This window comes from Taeniopygia guttata, chromosome 5, assembly GCF_048771995.1.
Source record: "Taeniopygia guttata chromosome 5, bTaeGut7.mat, whole genome shotgun sequence".
Lineage (NCBI taxonomy): Eukaryota > Metazoa > Chordata > Aves > Passeriformes > Estrildidae > Taeniopygia > Taeniopygia guttata.
In genome coordinates, this window is record NC_133030.1 from 59857156 (window position 1) to 59878667 (window position 21512).

Here is a 21512-nt window from a genome sequence, read left to right on the forward strand (position 1 = left end):
CCCACCACCTGCCCAATTAAACACATGTGACCAACCATTCCTTAAACCATCAGAAGCCAAACTTTTTCTTTTTAACATTTTTTTTTCCTTCTTATTTTATATATTTTCAATTCCCCCCATAGTCCATTCCCTCAATTGTATCAGCCCCATTTTTTTTCAGCCATAAATAAAAAATATAAATAGAGGCACTTTAGTTAAGGAATAGTATTATCATTACCTTTTGTCTTTATTTCCCCCTCCTTCTTAAAGCAAAGTGCTTAACTCCACCTTTGAACATAATCTGCAGGTTTTGCAGCTGCTTGGCTATGAGGTGCTGGACCTTATTTTTGCACTTACCTGCTTTATTTATTACTGCTTTAAATGCTACTCAGAAAGTATTTTTTTCTTTTTTTTTTTTCTTCTTTTTTTTAAATCTACAGTGCGTTAAACGTTGCAATGAAGAAAATAACAAAATGGTAAAACCACAGCTCTTGACAACTCTGCTTCAAGAGAGATTTCACAGCTTTCACTCAGCACACAGACCCCGTGGCCTTCAGGTGCTTAGAACCATATTTTTTTTTATACAAATTAGTTTAAACAGCACTTTTGCTATACAGTACATATAGTTAACTGACATCCCATACCCACCAGTAATACCGATTATCTGACAAAAAAAAAAAAAAAAAAAAAAAAAGAACAACCAACCTTATTTCAAATAGTGTTAATATCTAGTGCAACAGGGACAAACTCATCTCTCCACAGGAAAAAGAACAAACAAACAAAAAAAAAAGATCACAAAAGTATTGGTGGTATAAAAAGGTTTTGTTTTGCTTTCTTAAAAAACATACCACAAATAAATAAAAGTAAAAAGTAACAGTCCTCTATATACTCAGCATAATTTAAGAATAGAAATGTTAATATGTTAATGGTGGTTATTTTTTATTCTCCAATTCTTAATTTTCTAAACCCTTAAATTATTACTCCCTGAGAGCTCTGAATTACTTTTATTATTGGTTTTTTTTTTTCTTTTTTTTTTTTTTTTTGGACTGACATTTGACAGGTAGTTCTGCTTACAAATTTGCAATGACAATGAACAGCAAACCAGTCAAAAAAGGACCTGGCTAAGAGACGAGCGTTTCTTGGCATCGCTGCTTCTGTGTGTCCGAGAAAGAAAAAGGAAAATAAGGCGGGTGAAAGCTGGTGGGTTTTACCCCAACCCCTTTGTATTTCAGAGACCTTTGGTCCTGACCCACCTTGACAGAGGATACAGTTTGTCCCATTGAACAGAAAGCAAGAACAAAAGTTACAACGCAAAAGTTTATGCTCTTCGTCTCCTCCGAGAACCGAACCTTTCCCACCGTCTTGGGCCAGAAAACGTTGCAAAAGTATAAATACATCAGTGTGGCGTTACAGCGAGAAGCACTTTGGGGTAAATTTGTCCTTTAGCAAGGTGGCAGCAGGAGGAAAAAGAGCATTTCCCAAGGATGACGGGAAGAGCATCGCCGGGAGCACCCACGGCGCCGAGCTCGGGAACCAGCGCGAACGCGCAGATCTGCGAGTTTCTCAGAATAATCACAACAGTGAGAGAAAACAAACAAACAAACAATGGATGAAAGTTCAGTCAACTTTGCTTTTGTGTTTTTTTCTTCTTTAAACCGCTCGGCTTGTGTGCAAGGCGTCCCCTGCAAAGGGCCCTGGGGAGTTCTGAGCAGGAGAGCAGCAGGAGGCAGCGTCCCCGCTGGCTTTGGGACCACGGGGACAACCAGCGGCTTGGGGTTGGGTCCTCTCTTGCTCCACGGACGCGGCATTGTGCTTGTGCATGGGGAGAACTACTTTTTGGAGTGGGGAGGAGGTGGTGCTGCCACTCACCAAAGTGAGTTGCCCACACACCTCCCTCCACACCCCCGACCCGACTATTTACACAGTATCTACACACACACGCTCGCCCGCGGGGACAGAGCGCGTGCCACTGTTCCGCTTGCAATCGCGAGGCAGTGTCATGGAAACAAAAACCAAAAACCCAAAAACCACAGCCACTTCAGAAAGACTGACCCGCGTGTCCTTTGCTGGGTTCGGCTGCCAGTTTGTTTCTCAGAAGTTGAGCTTGGTGATGGGTCTCTCGCGGCCGCTCTCCGCCAGCTGGTTGGTGATGCGCTTGCGGTTGCGCTTCAGCTTGGTGAGGTCCTTGTCAAAGACTTCGCCCGAGCGCAGGGCCGACACCAGATCGTCGAACTCGCCGCTCTCCTCGCCCGTCTCCTTCGCCTTCCTCGCCTTGCGCTCCCGCTCCCGCTGCTCCTTCAGCTGCAGGGATGGTGGAGGGGGAAAGGAGGCACCTCAGTCTCGCACAGGTGGTTGTAGGGGTGCCCAGCATGTTCATGGTGATCCCCAACACTCGTGGTTGTTTCCCACCCCAGTGCTTAGCACATGAGAGCTGGTCAGGGTTATTGATAGACCACAACCCTGGAAGTGCTCCAAGGCCAGGTTTGAGAGAGCTTGGAGCAACCTTGTCTAGTGGAAGGTGTCCAAGCCCACAGCGAGGGGGCTGGAACTAGAACTAGGTCACTTCCAGTCCAAACCATTCTGTGATTCTGAGATTCTGTGATAAAACCATGGGCTGAGGGTCACAGCCCCATGGCTGCTGCTCGTGGGTCACAGCAGCCAACAGACAGCACCAGCTCTGCTGCACATTTCACTGCAAGACCTCCCCAACCCAAGGTCATAAATAAGTAATCAAAAGTGAAAAGCCATTGGGTCTAAGAACTCAGAAACTCCCTTCCCAGTCTTCAGTGCTGCCTGTGCCACCCTGACCACCACTGGGACATCATGACGTGGTGGCCACTCCCAGGTGCCCTGGGGGTGCTGCCAGACTTGCTGGTGTGTGCTCACCTGTGCCTCCATGCGTGCCCGCCGCTCCTCCTCCTCCTTCCTCTTCCTCATGTTCTCGTTCTCCTGCTTGGCCTCAGTCACAGCTTGAAGGAACTGGTCAAAGATGCCAAAGAATTCGTCAGGCTGCATTTTGTCTGTGTCTTCTCCAAAGTGCTTCACAGCCTTGGAAAACTGGAAGAAAGAAGACAAGGGTGCATCAGTCTTGGATAAATCCACTGGACTGGCGAAACTCTGCTCTCTCAGAGCAGAGTGAAACTCTTCCAGCAGCCATAGCACACAGCAGGGCTTTGCCTCATCAAGCCTTGATTTAAACCTGACATAAATCACCTGACGTGTTACCTGCTGCCCTGCAAGACCTGGATGACTATCAAGACCCCTCTCCCCATCTTGCCTCTGGCTCTGCTGAGCCTCCCCTGCCCCAGCTCCACTTTATTAACTAAGCAGCAGTAAAAACAAGGAAGCAAAATATTGTGGGACTGAAGACATAAAACTAATAGTAAACACGGCAGGGGAAGGGAAACTTGCACTTTTAAGTTTTTCTTTGAAGTATTTTTGGGGTATTATTTATCATTGCCACATGCTCTGCTATTGAAACCAAATGTGTTGGTGAAACTTCTAAAAGAGATTTCTGCCCAGGCTCAGGCACAGCCCTGGGTAGGGAAATAGGGAGTTTTCCTGCCTCTTGTGCTGTTTGCACACCATTAATGTGAGGGAGTCGAATGAGGCCGTAGCAGAGGTCAGGACAGGACATCCACGATCTGCCAACATGTCCCGGTCCCCAAGCAGCCCCCGAGTTGTCCTTGGGACTGACACTCTTTGTTCTCACTTCCAGGCTGAAGGAGACTCTTTGTGCAGGGCAAGTTTGTTAAAATTGTGAAGGCACATTCTGGAGATAAGCACACTTAAAAGAAAAGGAAAACAAAATCAAAGCACCAACAGATTTATTAGTTGCTTTGATATTGCAGGGTAGACCAAGAGGAACATTTTTAAAGCCTGCCTGTATGATTTAGTTTTATTTGCAGGGGTGCCCCTGGCTCTTCAAAAGATATTTAGTGAATTTTTATTTCTTTGTTTACTTAAGAGACTTAACACTTCAAGATGCAGGGAGGAATCTGAGAAGTGCCACTATATAAGTCAATATAATTGAGGTTAATCTTGCTGATTTTAATCAAGATATTACAATTCTCTGCCATGTTACCGAGATTCTGGTGGGGGAGGGAAGGCTGAAAACACTCTCCTCATGTGATATAAAGTTTATAAAATGGGGATGTTTCTGCTTTCCTAAGAAAAAACAGGAACACAACTGGAATCTGGACATGTGTTTAAAAAGCAAAGAGCTGGAGCACTCCACACAGCCCATCCCTTCCAACAACCATGGAAAATTGCTTCAGAGTGGGGCTTCCACAGATGCTGGGGACCACAACCAGACCTTCTCCTCCAGATCCAGCCAAGATGATCCAGTTTGCAGAGCATCTGTCACCAGTCCTAACTCACTGCTGGGAATATCTCTGCCAGGTTACCATCAGCAGGCCAAAGGGGTGGCCTGGGTTAGCCATGGCCTCAGGGAGGTCTGTGATAAAGCCCAACCATGGGTCAGAAGGACAATGCTAGCTGGACAATGGGTACAGCCAGGGAGAAGGAGGTGAGGCTGAAAAGCTGCTCAGATCTCAAGGACATTGATGGCCTTACCAGCTCTTTTGCTTCCATCAGGAGATCTTCCACATCCGAGAAACTGAAGCTGGCCAATGTGATGAACTGGCTGACCACAGACACAAACTTGTCACCTGCCTGCTGAACCTGAGACTTCTGGAAGTCCAACTCCTTTGAGGGGAAAAAAAGGTAAATCTGGTCAGGCCCTGGTTGATGAGGGACACAAAACCCCTGGCCTCTGGTAGTGTCACTGGGAGTGTGCCTGAATCAGTGCCAGGGGTTCTGCTGGCACCCCCACTGCTGCTGCCCTGCCATGCATGACACCCTGGATTACACTGCCTGAAGTAAGCTTTTAGGCCAAATCCTGCAGGAAAGTTTATGGAAGCAGGATAATTCAGCAAGACAGTGAGTCCTTTGGGATACCTCCACCATTTCATCACCACTCCAGCTGTGCTGCAGAAGTGCTCCCCAACCCTCAATGGTTTTCCAGCCAAGGGGAGACTCCTCTGCACATCACAGATCCTCCTTGGGCATCATCTCTAGATGTATTAGACACAAACCATGCACGTGCCTAATCATACATGGTAACTTCAGTGCCAGAACAGCCCTGAGAGGACAGGCACACGTGCAGGGCAGGAAGGAAAGGCAAGCAGATCTCCAGGATGTGAGATAAAAGCAGCTTCACTGGGAGCTCCCTGGCCTGCCTCCCCAAGGAGGGATGCAGTGCTGCTCGGAGCCAGGCTGGACTATACTTGATTTAAATAATACTTACAGTCTCCACCGCTCTCAGGCCGCTTCTCAGAGTGTTTATTTCTTTCTCAAGCTCGGTCATGCTGTTGGAAATAGCAAGATGTTAATTTTCAGCTTTTCCCAGCAAAATCTACAGTTCTCTGACCAACTTGACCATGGTTTTCCCATGAAAAGACCCCAACCGTGCCCACATTGCCTTCTTTTTGCAGATCAGCGTGTCTCAAGCAGCAAATCAGCCTCTAAGCTGGGACTATCTCAAAGTGGCTGCAGCTGTTTGATTCAAAGCAAAGTGCTTTTCTGTATTTTTCATCAAGGGGAGTGTGCAGGTTTAGCAAGCTCAGCAGCCTCCAGCCCTCTCCAAGTGAAAGGATGGCTCAGGAGAGTGCCTTGCTGGGCACAGATTTCTCTCCAGGTCCAGGAGTATATGAGATCATTGTCCCAGTGCACAGAGAAGAGTTATTCAGGGTACCATGGTTGGGTGAACACCAGGCAAAGCATCCTTCCGAGGCTTTCACAAAGGGAGACAGCCCAAATATAGAGAAATAAAAATAAATCACCACGTCTGGCGCTGCCTTTGTTTACACAAGGCTCAAGCCCCTGATGAGCTTCAAATTCAAGTGCTTATGGGTTTCTACCACTACTATGTCAGGGGAAGCTTTCTCACAAAGCCTCAGTGACCACAGGCTTGATGCCTTTCCAGGGGTGTCTGTGCGAGGGCTGGGGTCCCTGGAAATGCTGACGCTGGGTCATGGGGCAAGCATTCCTGGCAGGTTTAGTCTGGGAAAATGCAGTTTTGGGAGCCCTGTGCTCCAGCAGTTCATTACTAGTGGTGGGATTGACAGAGGCGGCAATTTCTGCTTCACAGCTGCAGGACTGGGGGGAATTCAGGGTTTTCCAGAGCTTTAGAAACTTTTTGGTTTCGCTCTAGATTGGACCAAACCCAAATGTTACATATGGTGTCCAGTTTAGAGCAAAATGATAAAGTTTAGGGGGGTAAAGAAACCCTCTGTGCAGGCGTTTTCATTCCCATACATATGTCTGTGCAACAGCTGCAGGTCAGGAGCATGGGAAAGCCAGAGTCTCCACCAGCATGGAGCATGTCCTGCTCAGCCATGCCCTCAGCTGATGCTTACAAACTGAGCACCACACAGCCACAGAACCATGGAATATCCTGAGCTGGAAGGGACTGACAAGGATCTCCAAGTCCAACCTCCTGGCCCGGAACAGGACAGCTCCAAGAATCCCACCCCGTGCCTGAGAGCATTGTCCAAATGCTTCTGGAGCTCTGTCAGGCTTGGTGCTGTGACACTGCCCTGGGGGAGCCTGTTCCAGTGTCCAGCCACCCTCTGGCAGAAGAACACTCTTCCCTGCACGCCAAGATTTGTCCTGTCACTGTGTTCAACCCCAACAGCTGGTGATTATTTGACATTTTATACATGAGGATCCCTGTTTTGTCCAGTACACATCTTCCCTGGGAACCCACCACTGCTACAATAGAGCTTTGAGGCTTAGAAGAACCTCGAGCCACTGTAAACTCCATGTATATTTCTTAGCATCATGGAATGGTTTGGGTTGGACCTCAAAGCTCATCCAGTTCCAACCCTGCTGCCATGGGACACATTCCACTATCCCAGGCTGCTCCAAGCCCTATCCAACCTGGCCTGGAACACTTCCAGGGAGGGGGCATCCACAACCTCTCTGGGTAACCTGTTCTACCTGCATCCTCTCTAAAGGGGTGCAGTTTCAGCCCCTTTTCATGTCCACAGCTAACACAAATGGCTGCAGAAACGTGTGATCTTTGCTGCTCACATCCCTGAAGCATCAAAGCCCATAAACTCCTGCTGGAGCTTAAAACCAAAACAGAGCATCACTGATTTCAGAGGTACTTCAGCACATACTTGAGGGCTTTGCAGGGCAAAGGCAGATTCCTCCTGAACTGAAAGGTTCAGACTGTGTTTAAGGGCTTTGCTGAACTGGGACAGCCTGCTCCCAGCAGGTCACTGGGCAGGGTTAAAAAGCTAGTTGCAAACCCCAGAAGCTCCACGTTGGTAGAACAAGAGGCAGGCAGGAGCTGGATGCAGGTGAGTCCCTCCCACAGCTGCCTGGCCCTGCCCATGCTGCAGGCAGAGCCTCCCTGGCACATGAAGATAAACAGCTGCCCTTTATCTGCAGCCACACCGCAGCCGCTTCCTCCCGGGTTCCTTAATGCACCATTAGAAATTAATTAAATGCTTTTGCGGTGAGATAGCAACAGGAAGCGGCTGCTCCAAGCAGCTCTCCTCCCCCAAGCTCAGAAGTTTCCAGCCTTCCCTGCAAGGGCTGTGATTTAAAGCTGCCAGGTGATGTTTGTTTCTGAGTCTTGGGCTGCTCTGGGCCAGAGTGGCCACGGCATGGGATAGAGGATCTGGCCAGGAGGGTGAGCTGGGGTGAGGTGACACAGAAAAGCAGACTGAAATGAGGGGAGAGGTGCTCCCAGGGCTGCCTGAATGCCACCTCAATCCCTGCTTACTTGACTTTGGCTGCCTGGGGGATGTCCCGCAGCTCCTCGTGCAGGCGGAGGACTTTGGGGTATTTCTTTTCCACCACAGTGATGAGATAGTGCAGCAGGGTGATGTTCCTAGGGAAAGAAGCAGAGAGATCAGTGTGGCAGCATCTTGGGGGGCTCACTGTTCAGTCAAAACCCCTGGTAAAACCCTAGTAATGAACTATTTGAGGATTTCTGCAAGGATGCTGCTTGATGGGATCGGTCTGTCCCATGCACAGCTACAGGGCTGGCCCTGCAAGCAAGGGTTCTCCACAGGAGGAACCCAGGGGAGGTGACTTGAGCATCACTGCTCTTGTCCTCCACCATCTTTACTGATGGATGAGACCAGGCAGGTTTGAGACTCAGCTCCTCTTGCTCTGAGAACAGAGCTCAGCAGGGCAGAGCAAACCAGGCAATGGCTGCATCAGTATGAGAGTGGCAGAGGGAGTTCCTGTGGAGAAAAGCCCCTGGGAACCCTTTCTCTGGCTCTTGGCATCTCCAAAGGGGTTAAAAAACATTTGGAAGATGATCCTGCTAATCAGCCTTGGCTGCAGTTTAGCCAGCCCAGGAAGGAAAGGCCCCATCAATCGCTGTGCTGATCTGCAGCTTGGCTTCCCTTGAAAGCTGTCCTGCTCAAAAAAATGCACACTCACATCACTGGATGTGCCAAATTGGGCAGCAAGAGGAGGGGACTGCTCCCACCTACCCATGTCCCAGAGGTAATGCTAATGACCCCTGCATCCCCCCAACACCCCTGGGGCCTGTGGATGCTACCGAGGGTAAGGGCAGGGGCTGCTCACTTGTCAATGCTGGACTTGGTGTCTGCAATCTTGTTGAGGCTGGAGATCTTAAACCCGAAGGCGTTGCCTCTCTGGCCCTTGTTCATGTAGTTCCCAAAGGCCAGGACCACCTCCAGGAGCTGCTGGAGGCTGCTGCTCTGCAGCACTGCCTTGGAGCCAGCACGGATGGCTGAAAGCAGAGAGGGGTGGGACATTACCCCCTGTCACAGCAGCCCACCAGCAACCCCTTCAGTACCCCCAAAGAGTGACCACCAACCCCTTCCCTCTCACTGCCAGCTCCACGTGGACCAGGCTCATCCTGGCACAGAGGATGCTCTTCCTGGGAGTGATCCCTGTGCTGGCACAAAGTCCCTTAGGCAGGTTTGGTCACTTGCCTTCCACTTTGGGTTTGACCTCTGCAACTCTCTCTGCAAACTTCTTCTTGAAGTAGAGGGACTGCAGCCTTTGCTGGTAATGGTTTATCCTGGAAAACAAAGAGGAGGAGCAGGCTGAGCTTTGCTGGCTCCAGGCAGAGCTCCACTGCTCACAGCTGTGCTCACAAAGCACACCTGAGCCAGGGTGATTAAAAAATAATGACCCCTTTTCTCCCTGAAACTGTGCTGGGATGGGAAACAGATGACAAGTGAAGCTACAGGTGTCCCGGGGTGGATCCCCGTGGGTTCTTAAGCACATGCTTAAGCCTATCCCCTTAACTCAGCAGGTTCAACAAGTGGATTTTTACACCCCATTGGTATGAACAAACAGTTCTTTCACAACCACTCCTAAGCAAAGGTGCTGATGAGGTCTGGGCTCCCCTACGGCTTTGTGATGAGCTGCAGCTGGAGACCAGAACTAATGAAACTGGACCTTCTGATCATCAGATTGATGGACTGGGCTGGAAAGCCCCTTTCCTGGGCAAGTCAGTGATGGCTCTGCTCGTGTCAGTTGTGTTTGTGCGTACCAAGATCTCACTTGTATGCACATGGCAGTCTGATTTGAGTCAATTGCACCAAGGACCCACGGGAGACGTGCTCACACACCGAGCCATGAACTACACTGTTGTACTAATCAGAGGTGACAAAGACATCACACTTGGTTACAGACCACAAGGCAAAATTAAAAAGCCATGCTGGAAATCAAGGAAAACATTTGGATCAGCACATTGTGCTTTCCAAAGGGTTGAAGGCGTGGGAGCAACAATTGAGTGAGAGCCTGTGAAGAAGAAAGGTGACCTGTGATAGAAAAGCTCATTCTGAGCACCACAGAGCCCTGAGGGCTCAGGTCTGAGCTCCACAGCTCCATCCTGCCTGCCTTTGACACCCAACAAGCACACAGCAATCAGTGCTGAGGGAGGACAGGAGCATTTCTATTTCTGATCTCCCAGTGCAATCTCCAAGTGTAAAACTCACTGACCTTGCCAACAAGTGACTGGCTTGAAGTACAGCTAAGAAATTCAAAGAGCTCAATGCTCAGTTAAATTCAAATAGAAACTTCAAGATTTTAACCTGCCACTTCTAGAGGATGTGCACACAATAGATAAGGTCATTCATCCCTGAATGTCGGAATCTGTGGTATTGATGATTCTGAGATTGTAGACAGTCTCTGTCTTTCTGCCCCGCTGCCAAAGAAGAAGCCATAATTCGTCTGTGCTGGTTTCAAGGTTGTTTATTCTGTTTATCTCTAACATGTTCTGCTGCCCTGCCGCAGCTCTGTCCTGCAGGGCAGCGTGTGGGGCTCTGCCCTCAGTGGGATGGTACAAACATTAAATACCACAAACTACCTGTGCTGGATTTACAATAACGTGCCAATATCTGTCACCTACGTTGGACAGTGTGTCCCCAGCCTGAACCAACAGAAAAATGCCAACACTACAGTGAAACATGGAGGGCATGAAGAAGGAGAAAAAGGACAAGACACACCCAATTTCCTCCATCTTGTCCCCTTTGGACCCCTAATCTAGAATCCTAAAATTTTACTTTTGCACCCGTGCCACATTTAATTATTACTTATATCAAACACTCAGAGCTTGTAATTCATCCTGTAAGATGGAAAACTCTTTTCCATGGACAGAGATCACAGACAGTGTCTCAGGGGGGTTCCTGACCCCTGCCAGGGTCCCAGACCTGCCAGGGCAGCCAGAGGGAAGCCCTGGATTCCCACACCTGAAGACTCCTACGTTTTAAATGATTGCTGCCAGGAGCAGGAAGAAATGACATTTCCTTTCAGTCTCATATAGAGATGAGTCAGTCCTGAGGTGAGAAGTGGGACTCATCTACACAGCAGGGCAAAATGTCCATCCATCAGGCTTGAATATCCATTAAGATGAAAGGGAAAGGAGCATTTTGTTATCATTCTAACAGCACTTCCCACCTGGGCCACAATGAATCATAAAATGGTTTGGGTTGGAAGGGACTGAAAGACAGTTTAGTTGCAACCCCTCTGGCCTGTAGGGACACCTTGCACCTGACCAGGTTAGATCACAGAATCTCAGAATCATCAAGGTCAGAAGAGACCTTCAGGATTATCTAGTCCAACCATCAACCCAGAACCACCACAAAATCCATCTCCCCATCCCCTTTCCCCTACTTGTATGGGAGCACAACCCTGATTTTAGAACCAGAGCATCACAAATAATCCTTATAACTTGGAGCACCTCCTGTCTGCTTGGCCCACTCATTTCTTGATGTGAAAACAGTAAGAAGGACTTATTTCCCAAGCAGACTCCATGAAACAGCCACCTCCCAATCAGCCTGTGCAGCCACTGGCCAAAATGTGTCCCCTGGGCCACCAACCTGCTCATTTCGAAGAGGAACCGGTCAGCCTTGGCCATGCGGTCCAGCTCGTGCTTATGCTCTTCCAGCAGGTCAATGTCCCCCTTTTCAGGAACAAACTTCAGGAGCTGACCAGGAAAAAGCACAGCAGTGGACGTGAGATCCATGCACACTTTTTCAGGAGCTAAAAAGTGATTTATTTCCTGGAGTCTAACACCTTTTCAGCATGTAGAGGCAGTGACCCCAAGGCACCTGTGAAATAAGTGTTATTGCTGTCCCTGTGACCTTCCTCACATTACTCCACCACGTCAGTGTCTCCTGCCTCTGCCCTGCCATCACTCAGCTTTTACAACAAATGAATTAAGTCTGCTCCAAGAAGGTTTCAACATCAACTCTGCCAGAGGAGATGTCAGTCAGGGACTCCCATTTGCTGCAACTCTACTTATTAGCAGATGGAAATTTCACAAAATAAATCCTCCCACATCTCTGCTCAAAGTGCAATTACCAGCTCAGCTTTAAGGACAGGTGAATAATATGCTTCCAAAGAGATTCAGAGGGGTGAAAAAGGGATTCCCCTTTTGAGGACTGCAAAAACACTGTCAAACCACCACTGAGTACAAACTTCCAGCTGCAGCCACAAAAAGGCAAAATGGCCTCACCTCAGGGTCCCAAGGTACAGGAATTGCACATGGGGGCCATGCTGCCCCCAGCACTGATGCCACAACTGAGCTGCTTTTCCTGCTGCTCCAGCCCACCTGGGTGGTTTTTCAACATGTGGCTGGTAAATAATTCGGGGCCCAGCACACTCAAAGCTGTGCTTTTGGTCCCAAGCACTTTGCACAGCATTGTCTCAGCATGAGGCAACCACAAAAGAGCACGAGACACGTTGCCCACCTGTTCCAGCATGTCTTTTGGGAGGTCCTCCTGCTCATCCATCGTCAAAATCGCTCGTTTGATCTCGTCATTCGAGAGCTTCAGCCTGGGAGGTGGAGGGAAAGGAGAGTTATTCCAGCCCAGCAGTCAGGGAAGGCTCAGGAGCGTTTCCTTACACACCAGTGCAACATGAACAGCTGAACCCCAGCCAGCAGCAGCATCACAAACAGCTCTATCCAGCATGTTATGAAGGAGGATGTGTGAGAAATGGGTAGGACCGTGCTCTGCCAAGGCTCAGCACAGCAGTGAGGAGCCCTGGTCAAACCCCCCAGACCAATTCCCTCTCCCCACACCGCAGCAGCCATTCCCTATTTCCCTGTTTAACAGTACTTTATGTAAGCATTGTAAGCAGTACATTAAATATCCAACTTCCAGATGTAACTCCTGCCCATAGAAATGCTGCTCCTGCTGTTCCAGCACCCCCAAAGGCCACAGTGAGGTTACATTCCCACTGACAGCAGAGCCCAGCCCAGGCTCAGGAGTGCAGCTCAGCACTGCCCCTGAACCCACTGCCACAACCCTTAAGGAAAATCTGGCCCATTTCCACTGCTGTTCTTGGATTCAAACATTGTCTCTCTCTCTTTTCCTGACCACCTTCAGCTGGAGTCTACCTCTAGGAAAAAATTAGAAAGAAATAAAAAATTTGGACAAGTGGATGTTCAGCACTCCAGGGAACCCATCAGTTTGGTTTTCTTTGGAGGGGTGGGGATTCAATGCTCTTGGAAGTGTAAGATGCTGGAAGCCAGTCTCTCCTCCACCTTTTTCTTCCTCTACTTCACCTAACAGGAACTGAAGATGCAGCCTCAAATTGGAGATTTCCAATTTGGAAATTGGAAACTGTGTCACAGCGAGCACCACCAGGCTGGGCTTTCCTAGCAGGGATTTTTCTGCCAGCAGCCCACACTGAGCTGAGGCAACAGAGAGGTGGAAAGACGCCCTCAGCTCCTCCTGAGCTACAGCAGCCATTAATTACAGTTTAATTTGACTGCAAGGAACCACTCCCTGCAAGGACTTTGATTGCAAAACCACACGTATTTTTCTTATTCTTTGCATTGTGGTCTATAAAATAATCTAAATTAAATAAAGGGAAAGCCCAGAAACTCCTGCAACTCCATTTACATCCTCTCCCTCGCCTGGCGTGCAGTCATGGTTAAAGCCATTGCAACAGATCCAGCTTAAAAATGTAATTCCCCGTACTTGCACGCAGGGAAAAACCACAGAGTTGAAAAGACCTGTTTGAGGAACCCCATGGCCTCAGTATTGGTGATCAGTGCTGCCAAGAGATGCTGAAACACTGGATGTGGCTCAAAGGAATGAGCTGAAACCAGAAACACACCCTACAGCAGGATGTGAGACCTTGGAAGTCAACCTGGTCAGCAGATCAAAAAGAAGATTGGGAGCTGACTTGATCACTCTGAGTAATTAAACAAGGAGGGTGCTTTTCACCCCCACATCTCCTCAGGGAGCAGACTTAGACTGTGGAGTTGGCTTTTGGAAGCTAAAGCTGATACAGGAAGGGTTCTGGTCTCTAAGGCCAAGGTACCAAGGGCTTGGTTTAGCTTGGAATATTTTGCTCAGGTCTGGAAGTGAAGGATTAGCTTTATTGAGACAGGTGCATCTTACAGACCTGGTTAAGTAAATCCTCATTCCTTATGAGCCCGTGTTTCTCATCCTGCACTCAGTCCTCTCTCACCTCCTCCTCAAGGGAGCAAACTAGAGAGGGTGTGTTGATTCAGGAGTGAATTAAAATCTACCTCAGCCAGGGGAGGAAGCTCAAAGAGTGCACTGAGCAGTGGCCAAGACAATTGTTGGGGTCATCCATCATGCAAGGAATAAATCCAGAATCCTTGGAAAATACCCACTCTGCTGCTTGCAGTAACAAGCAGTCACATCCTGGGGTCACCCTACCTGTCCCTTACAATGGCAGTGGCCAGGATGGGACATGATCCAAGGTGGGATACAAAGCTGCAGGAGAACTCCTTTTACACCCCAGCAGAAACAGGAATGCTCAGACCACCAGCACCAGTTTCCACTCTGATAAAAAGCACACATTGGCTAGATCTGGGCATTTGGGGATCCCTGGGAGGCAAAAATGCTCCTTATAAAGGGGTGGGCAGCTACTCCTCATCCATAGCAAACACCAAAAGCACAGAAAAGTACCATGATCATCTCCAGGAGGGTGGGGGAAGACAAGGGTGTCTCTTTTAAGCCCTTACTCATTGGAAGCACAGTCAAAATAAAAATTGCATTTAAAAAAAGAGATTGGAAAAAAAAAAAAACAACAGCTTTTCTCAGGAATCATCACAAGCCAGTGCCAAGAACAAGAGCCTTGCCCCTGCATCAGCAGAGAGCAAGCGCGGGGCGCCAGAAGAAAACAGCTTCTCAGACAATTTGATGGGAAAGGGGCCAGTGAAAGCTAGAAGCTTATCTATAACCACAATAATTATCATTGTTGGCAGCAGCTGTCGAAGGCTGAGAGGAACGGGGTCACAGGACTCGCTGTCACAGGCATTTAGAGGCAGCAGGCGGCGATGCGAGGTGACAGCTCGCCAGCCCGGGCTGCTCGCCGTGGCTTTTGTCAGACCCCGTGGAGGACGTAAGAAGTGTGAAGGGGAAAAACAAATTCTGCCAGGAAAGGGACGCGCCCTCCCTGAAAAGCCACATTCATCTGAGGGAAAAAAAACCACGCCTCATGTCGCCTCACCAGGAGAGAGGAATCAAACGGGTCATTCACTGCCAGCACAGCCGGAAAACGAAGGAGCGAGGGTGGGTTTGCATCTGGCAGAAAGCAGGACTAAAAATACACACCCATACACAGGGAGCAAAAGTAAGGACGTGGTGGGTTCACAGAGGGAGACACAGTGAGGCACTGACATCAGCAAAGCCATCTCCAAAAAACAGAAGGAAAAAGCAAGCGTTAAAAATGTTCTTGTGCTGCATTACAAGCTGGAGGAAAATCCAGTGATCTCACTGCGCAGTAATTTCTCCCAAAGCAAGGGAAACAGGCAAAAAAATAAATCTACAGAGAGAGATAAAGTATCTCACTGGCTGTAATCTTTCCACGCTGGGAGCCAGACAATGCCTGGTGAGCTCACAAATGTCTGGGCTAAACCAGGGGCCAAGCCTGCAGGTCCTTTTGCATGTGAAAGTCTGCTCAGCCCCGTGGTGGCCAGGCAAGAGAGGTGGGACTGCAGCAGCCCAGGTGCCAGACCAGTCCCTTTGGAACACTGGGACCAAGGACCCACTGTTCTGCCCAGATTTGGGGTGGGCAGAGGCAAAAGGGTTTGCCCAGTGATACACAGAGTCTGCTGGAGATGCAGGAATTGAACCTGAGGATACTAAAAGGATGCTTGGGCTTCCTCCCTACACCACCTCTGAGACACCTGGCATCCAATCACCCAAAGGGATTTTGGGGAGAGAAGCTCAGTTGTGGTCCTGTGAATACCATAGGATGAACTCCAAAGCACTTCCAAAGCACCAGCTGGGGCAAGTCACTGCAGCTTCAAAGCCACTCATCCCTGCACCAGGATGGGCCTGGGAAAAGCCATACAGAGGCCTGAGGACCACCTTGCAGGGCAAGTCTGATCCTGTTTCTCCCCTAGGAACCGGCCCACAGGGAAAGGCAGGCAGGCAGCAGCCTCCATCCTGCCCTTTTTGTGGGATCAGTTACTGGCAATTTGTTTCTAGGCATTGCTTTCTTGGAAGAGAAATGTTTGCTGGTGAGATGAAATTGAGACCTTCACTCAGTAGGACGTGCAAGATGCCTTTGAAGTTGAGTGCTTGGGTCTCTCCCCTTCCCACTGAAGGACCTATTTGTGTGCTTAACTTCCAAATACACACTTAAACCTCTGGCTGAATCACACCTAAACCCACTCGACGCTCAGCCTACGTATGCCAGGAGCAGCTCAGCCAGTGCCCCAAATCCCATCGTTTTACTTGCTAATAGCTGCCTGCCACAGACATACTCATTTGCCTGCTGCTTTAAACTCTTCTTTCATCATCATCCTTTTTTACTTGGACTGCTAGGAAGCATGAAAATCCCCAGAAGCAGCCCAGAGAAGAGCCAGCCAAAAGCAGGGCAGTTTTACCCCCAGATGCTGTGGCACTCATTGCTCTCACTGCCCACAGGCTGCCAGCCACCTCTGGGAGAAGCACCAGGAGCTGAGTTACCCACCCAGATGGGTTTTTTTTGCAGGCATCAGCCTCTCCAAGCTTCCTAGAGAAGGAAGTCAGGTGGGCTACCCAGACAAGGCACCATCTCCACTTGGAAGAAGCAGACAGAACCCACAGTCTGGGAAAATATCAAATTCGGCTGCAAACCCAATGTGGCAGCAATGCTGCTACATCCTGGCCAGTCCTGGGTAGCACAGAAGCTTCTGTGCCTCCAGACAGCAGAGTGAATATTTTGAATTTTACTGATGGTGGATTTCTTTTTTGCTGGGTGAATCAGAAACAAGTGACATTTTCTGCTGCTCTTTGGATGTTTTTTTCCAAGCAGCTACACTGACAGCTCATCCTTTCAGATCACCACAACCTGGTTTCCCTTTTCTCAGGAAATTCAGTCTTATTGACATAGTTTATCTTGCCAAAGTATTTTTTATAATTTTGGCAGCTGTTTGGAGATCAGATTAAATTGCTGGTAGCAGGGCTGAGCCTGCCTGGTGAGGAGTGTGAGGGAGGCTGTCAGACCAGCAGGGCAGCTGTAAGAGGGGGACATCCCCTTCCCAAAATTCAGATGCGAGCAGCAAGGTCCTGGCCAAATTACTGCTGCTCCCTGAACCCTGCTGATACCCAGCACTTCCCCAGCCCAGACAGACCCTCTTCAAAAGGCAGCAAAGAGCAAACAAAAGAGCAAACAAAACCCAGGCTGAGAAAGATAAGAGGTGAAATCAACCCCCTTCCACCTCCTGTGAAAGCTCACTGGGTATCCCAACTCCTGGGGGGCTTTCCAGGGACACCAAATTGCCACATACCCCCTTAATGGCACTGCCCCCCTCTAGGTCACCCCACCACGAGGATGTAAGGCTATAGCTGGGCTCAGGTGTCACTGCCTCTCCTGCTGCACTGGCTCCTGTCATCAACCCCCTGCTCCAGGGATGAGGAGCACACTCAGGGCAGCCCAGGGCAGGGTATTAAGCATCCCCCCAACTCCCCAGAGGGCAGCAAGGCATTAACCATACCTGGAGAGGAGGATGTTGCAATTCTGAGCTCTCCGGCCGTCTATGACAGAAAGCTCCTTGACTTTGTGCCGGGAACTCAAAGTGTCATCGATGGCATCTTCCTTCTACGAGGAAACAGTAAGAAGAAAAGCCTGGAGAAGAGCCATGGAGCAGCAAGGACATTCAGTACTCTCAGCACACAGCAGTGTGATACACAGTGGGCCCCCATTAATCAGGAGTGTCACCACAGGTTATGGGTAAAACCCCTCGCCTGTAACCGAAACACAGTAAGTCATTTCATAAACCAGAGCTGGCTTTGAAGCCACTGGTTAGAAATGTAAATATTTTCTCAGACAGGGAAGATTTAAAAATCTGCAAACACACAGGCGCTGCTGAATAAATAAAGGCTGGCTTTCTTAGCATACATACTTGTGATACTTCATTAAACCCTCGCATGGAGGATTTCATTATGGGCTGCTGCACACACTCAGCATTGCTCTTGTTCCTCACCCCTGCTCCAAAAACATCTGTGATCACCCTTCATGCATCAGTCCTCCCAAGCCAGCTCACCAGTTCAGGCTATCAGACTTGCAGAAGCAACCAGCAGCTTTCTCAGTGAAATCCTCCCAAAAGAAGGGATTTGAAAGCAGGAATTGGTGTGGATTAAGCACCTGTATTTCCTTAAACACATTACCTTCAGATGAGTAACAATATTGTGGTTGTGGGCAAATGGGCAGATCTACACAACAGCAGCTTTGTAGGGCTGCCCGAGGAGTTCATGTTGCCCCAGGTTTTAATTTACCATATTGCATATTTTAGTAAGGTTAATCAATTAAAAGCTGGCTATTTAATCCTTCTGGAAGGAACACAATCAGGAGCTGCAAAGTCCTGAACGTTACAGATCCACGCTAAACATCCACCAGCATAGGAGACCCGGCACATGGCCACTGCAAGGGCAGAGTGTGAGCACTGCAATTACCATTTTTTTACTCATTTTCTTGTTTCAATGAAGAAAACACGCAGATATAGAAGTGGGAAGAGAGGCAGGTGATGGAAGATGAGCCCCAAGTCACCCAGCACCAGCTGCCCCTCTCATGTGCCTTGTCAGCTCTGACCAAGCAGAGAGCTTCAACCCATGGGTTTATTTCCATCTTTTGAAAACAAAAACTGCTCACGGCTAGGAGCTTCTCTGTGTTCAGCTGCAACCAAAAATCCAACTCCTGGACTCAGACATTGGTTTTCACCTCAGTCCAGACAGCAGAGAGGGTGGGTTCTGCCTTACCAGCCTCCCCAGCATCACTTTTTGAGCTGCTCCTTCTGGTGATCTTTGCACCTCTGTGCTTCAACCCCGTTTGTCACACATTAACCCCCTCAGAAGCAGCCACGTGCCCCCATGTCCCTGTCCCCAGCCCCACATCACACTCCTGCAGGTGCTCACTTACCTGTCTGGAGCTACCATTCACAAAGAAGTCCTACAGCCATAGCAGAAGCATGGAAAAAGGCAGTAAAAACACATGCAGTTCAGTGATCTCAGCAAAACCAGAGGGAACTGAAGCACAGAGGAGGGAAACGTGCAATAATGGGGGGTTTGGCAGCATGGGGGGGCACTTGGGGGTGCCAGTGCCAAAACAGGGGGGATGCAGGTGAAAATGTGGGTTACAGGATGTGCAGGAGGGGAGAGCTGATGGGAGAGGAGGCTCCATGAACGCATCAGGCCAAGGTACATTGTGCACAGGGGTGAGGAGGGGACACGGGCTGAGGTGGGAGGATGCTGGCCAAGCCCTGCTACTGGCCCAAAGGCACAGCACTGCTCAGCTTGCCGTGCTGGGAGGAAAATTGCTGGTTCTTGCACATCTGAGGGACTGAAATGCCAATGTGACTGCCAGGAAAAACAGGGCTTTTAAGTGGAAATAACGAGAGGCGCATCCCGCAGCAAATCTGGCCACAGCGAAACTTTACCATTTGCCAGGGCAACACACTTCCCCTGGAGTTCTCATCCTCCTCCTCCTCCTCCCTGCTTCTCCAGGGCTCTGCAGCCTGGCCAAGTGCCACCCCAATGCCCACCATGCCCAGACCTGGAAGCAGGTGCAGTAAAGCTGGCACCACACACGTGTGCTCACACACACACACACGGGAGTTTTCCTTCCCCATCCCCTTGGCTGAGCTTTGCTGATCAAGAGTCTTGTGGCTGAAAGCCTCTGGTTCAGTTAAGGCTAAGGAGCAGTGTTTCACTAATCAATCTCTACCCAGCAGTCTCCTTGGTGGAACAGGCACAAAGCACACCCACAAGCTCCAGTGGGTATCTTTATCTTCATTAAACTGGTCCCTAATTAGGAGCTCTTCCTTCCATTTCAACCCCACCCCACAATGCTCAGGCTTGCTCCAGGCTGCTGAAGAGGGAGGACAGGGTGGCTTTCTTTGCCAGTCCCCTGCTCTAGGAGAGGGAGGGCTCCTCATGCATTAAGGTAGAGAAAAGGTTCACTACAAAACCCCTCCTTCTCTGCCTCAAGCCAGCCTCATCCCTGCCCCTCTCCCTTGCAGGAACCATGCTCCAACCTCTGCTGCAGGATGGTGTAAGCAGGAGCAGCTTTAAATGTGCTGTCACCATCCCCACAAACAATTCCCAGCCCTGCTGTCCCTGGCCCCTGTGCAGGTCACTCTTCCTTGCACAGAGGAGCTGGAGGTTTTACTTCCTTCATCCTTTTTTGGGAGATGAATTCTTTCCCAGCTCACTGCTAAGCCCCTGGTTCAACAAGACATATTTTTTCCACTTGGCCCTGACTCTTTTACATCACTCACCGCTGCAGGACCTGCCAGAACTGCCCTGGCTGTGTCACTGCTACTTATCAACATCACTCCCAGCCTCTACCCCCGTGAAGCCTCTCAAGGCACCCCTGACAGAGGCACAAACCCCTGTGCAGTTTAAGCCCTGATGGTCTTGGACTTGCCTTTCTCCAATCACTACATGCACAGCCTTACACAGCTACTGCCAGTTCTCATGCCACAGCCAAAATCTCCTGCTGGCTTTTCTGTAAATGCTGATATTTTGTACAGCTGCAGGGCTGAGAACTCCTCTGGGGACAGGGACATCTGCAGAGCCTTGGCTGGGAGGATACAGGCTCTCCTAACAGCTCCATGCATTGTGAGGCAGGGATGCTCCCAGGCTGATCCCCAGGAAGCCCAGAGGGTTTCTGTCCTCCCCACATGGAAAGGGCCCTTCCCAAAAGCTGCAGAGCTCACTTAATAGCCTGCATTTACATCCCAGCCTGTGATGTGGGAAAAACATTTGGAGAGATGCTTAATTTTAAGTACATCATTAAGCCTCGGGTCTGTGCAGCACTCGGGGATTCCCAGGCACTCTGGCAACAAAACCAGACAAATCCCAGCAAAGGCAGCCCCACAGCAGCCACCCCGGGGGGGTCAGAGAGCTCTGTGCACTGCACACCCCTCTGCCTGCTGTCCCCAAGCCCTGCTGGGGCAGGGACACAGGGATGCACCACCTGACCGTGCATTTTCAGTGCCCTGCTTTGTCTGGGGCATGGGCAGACAGGCAGCCCCTGATGCCCCATGAAATGTGGATATTGTGACTCAGGACAAATGAGAGAATCACTGAGCAAGTGGCTCAAGACAGGGAACAGGGAGAAGAAAGCCCTGCTCCTCCCTTGCTTCTTCGTGACAGAAACCAAGTTTTGCTGGAGCTTGAAAATGCTGAGAGTTATGAAACCATTATTAGTTCACTGTGCCTCAGGGACAGGCTCACTCCCCCAGCCCCCGACCATGTACACAGTGCCCCGTGGTTTGCATGTGTTACAGAAATACAGAGTGGCTTGGGCTGAAGGGACTTTAAAAATCCTCTAGTCCATGGTAAGGGAACACTCCGCCCCACCAGGCTGCTCAGAGCCCCATCCAGCCTGGAACACTTCCACTTCTCCTGATCTGATGGAGCACATCTAACCCCACACACTGCTGCTGCACAGCCATGCACCCCCTCTCCATCCTGGGACTGATGCTGGGAGCACCCTGGGCATTCCCAGCTAGACAAACACATCCCTCAGGCCCAGGGAGATGTCCCATGGCTCCA

At 49.6% G+C, this 21512-nt stretch overlaps 1 protein-coding gene across 4 annotated transcripts in view; it reads right to left on the reverse strand.

Moving 5' to 3' along the window:
• Nucleotides 1–531: 531 nt before the first annotated feature.
• The window catches only part of DAAM1 (dishevelled associated activator of morphogenesis 1), a 92603-nt gene continuing 71622 nt past the window's right edge, over nucleotides 532–21512 (reverse strand). For 3 of the 4 annotated variants that reach the window (XM_041716343.2, XM_030275186.4, XM_072930532.1), the window contains 11 exons: nucleotides 18874–18903; nucleotides 17453–17556; nucleotides 12234–12318; nucleotides 11361–11467; nucleotides 8964–9052; nucleotides 8590–8758; nucleotides 7775–7882; nucleotides 5288–5348; nucleotides 4555–4686; nucleotides 2866–3036; nucleotides 532–2280 (listed from right to left, as the gene is read on the reverse strand). In XM_041716343.2, the coding sequence (XP_041572277.2) occupies nucleotides 2071–2280; nucleotides 2866–3036; nucleotides 4555–4686; nucleotides 5288–5348; nucleotides 7775–7882; nucleotides 8590–8758; nucleotides 8964–9052; nucleotides 11361–11467; nucleotides 12234–12318; nucleotides 17453–17556; nucleotides 18874–18903 (1266 nt within the window). In that variant the 3' untranslated portion in view covers nucleotides 532–2070. The remainder of the gene's footprint in view (nucleotides 2281–2865; nucleotides 3037–4554; nucleotides 4687–5287; nucleotides 5349–7774; nucleotides 7883–8589; nucleotides 8759–8963; nucleotides 9053–11360; nucleotides 11468–12233; nucleotides 12319–17452; nucleotides 17557–18873; nucleotides 18904–21512) is intronic. The other variant, XM_041716342.2, reaches the window with a different exon arrangement.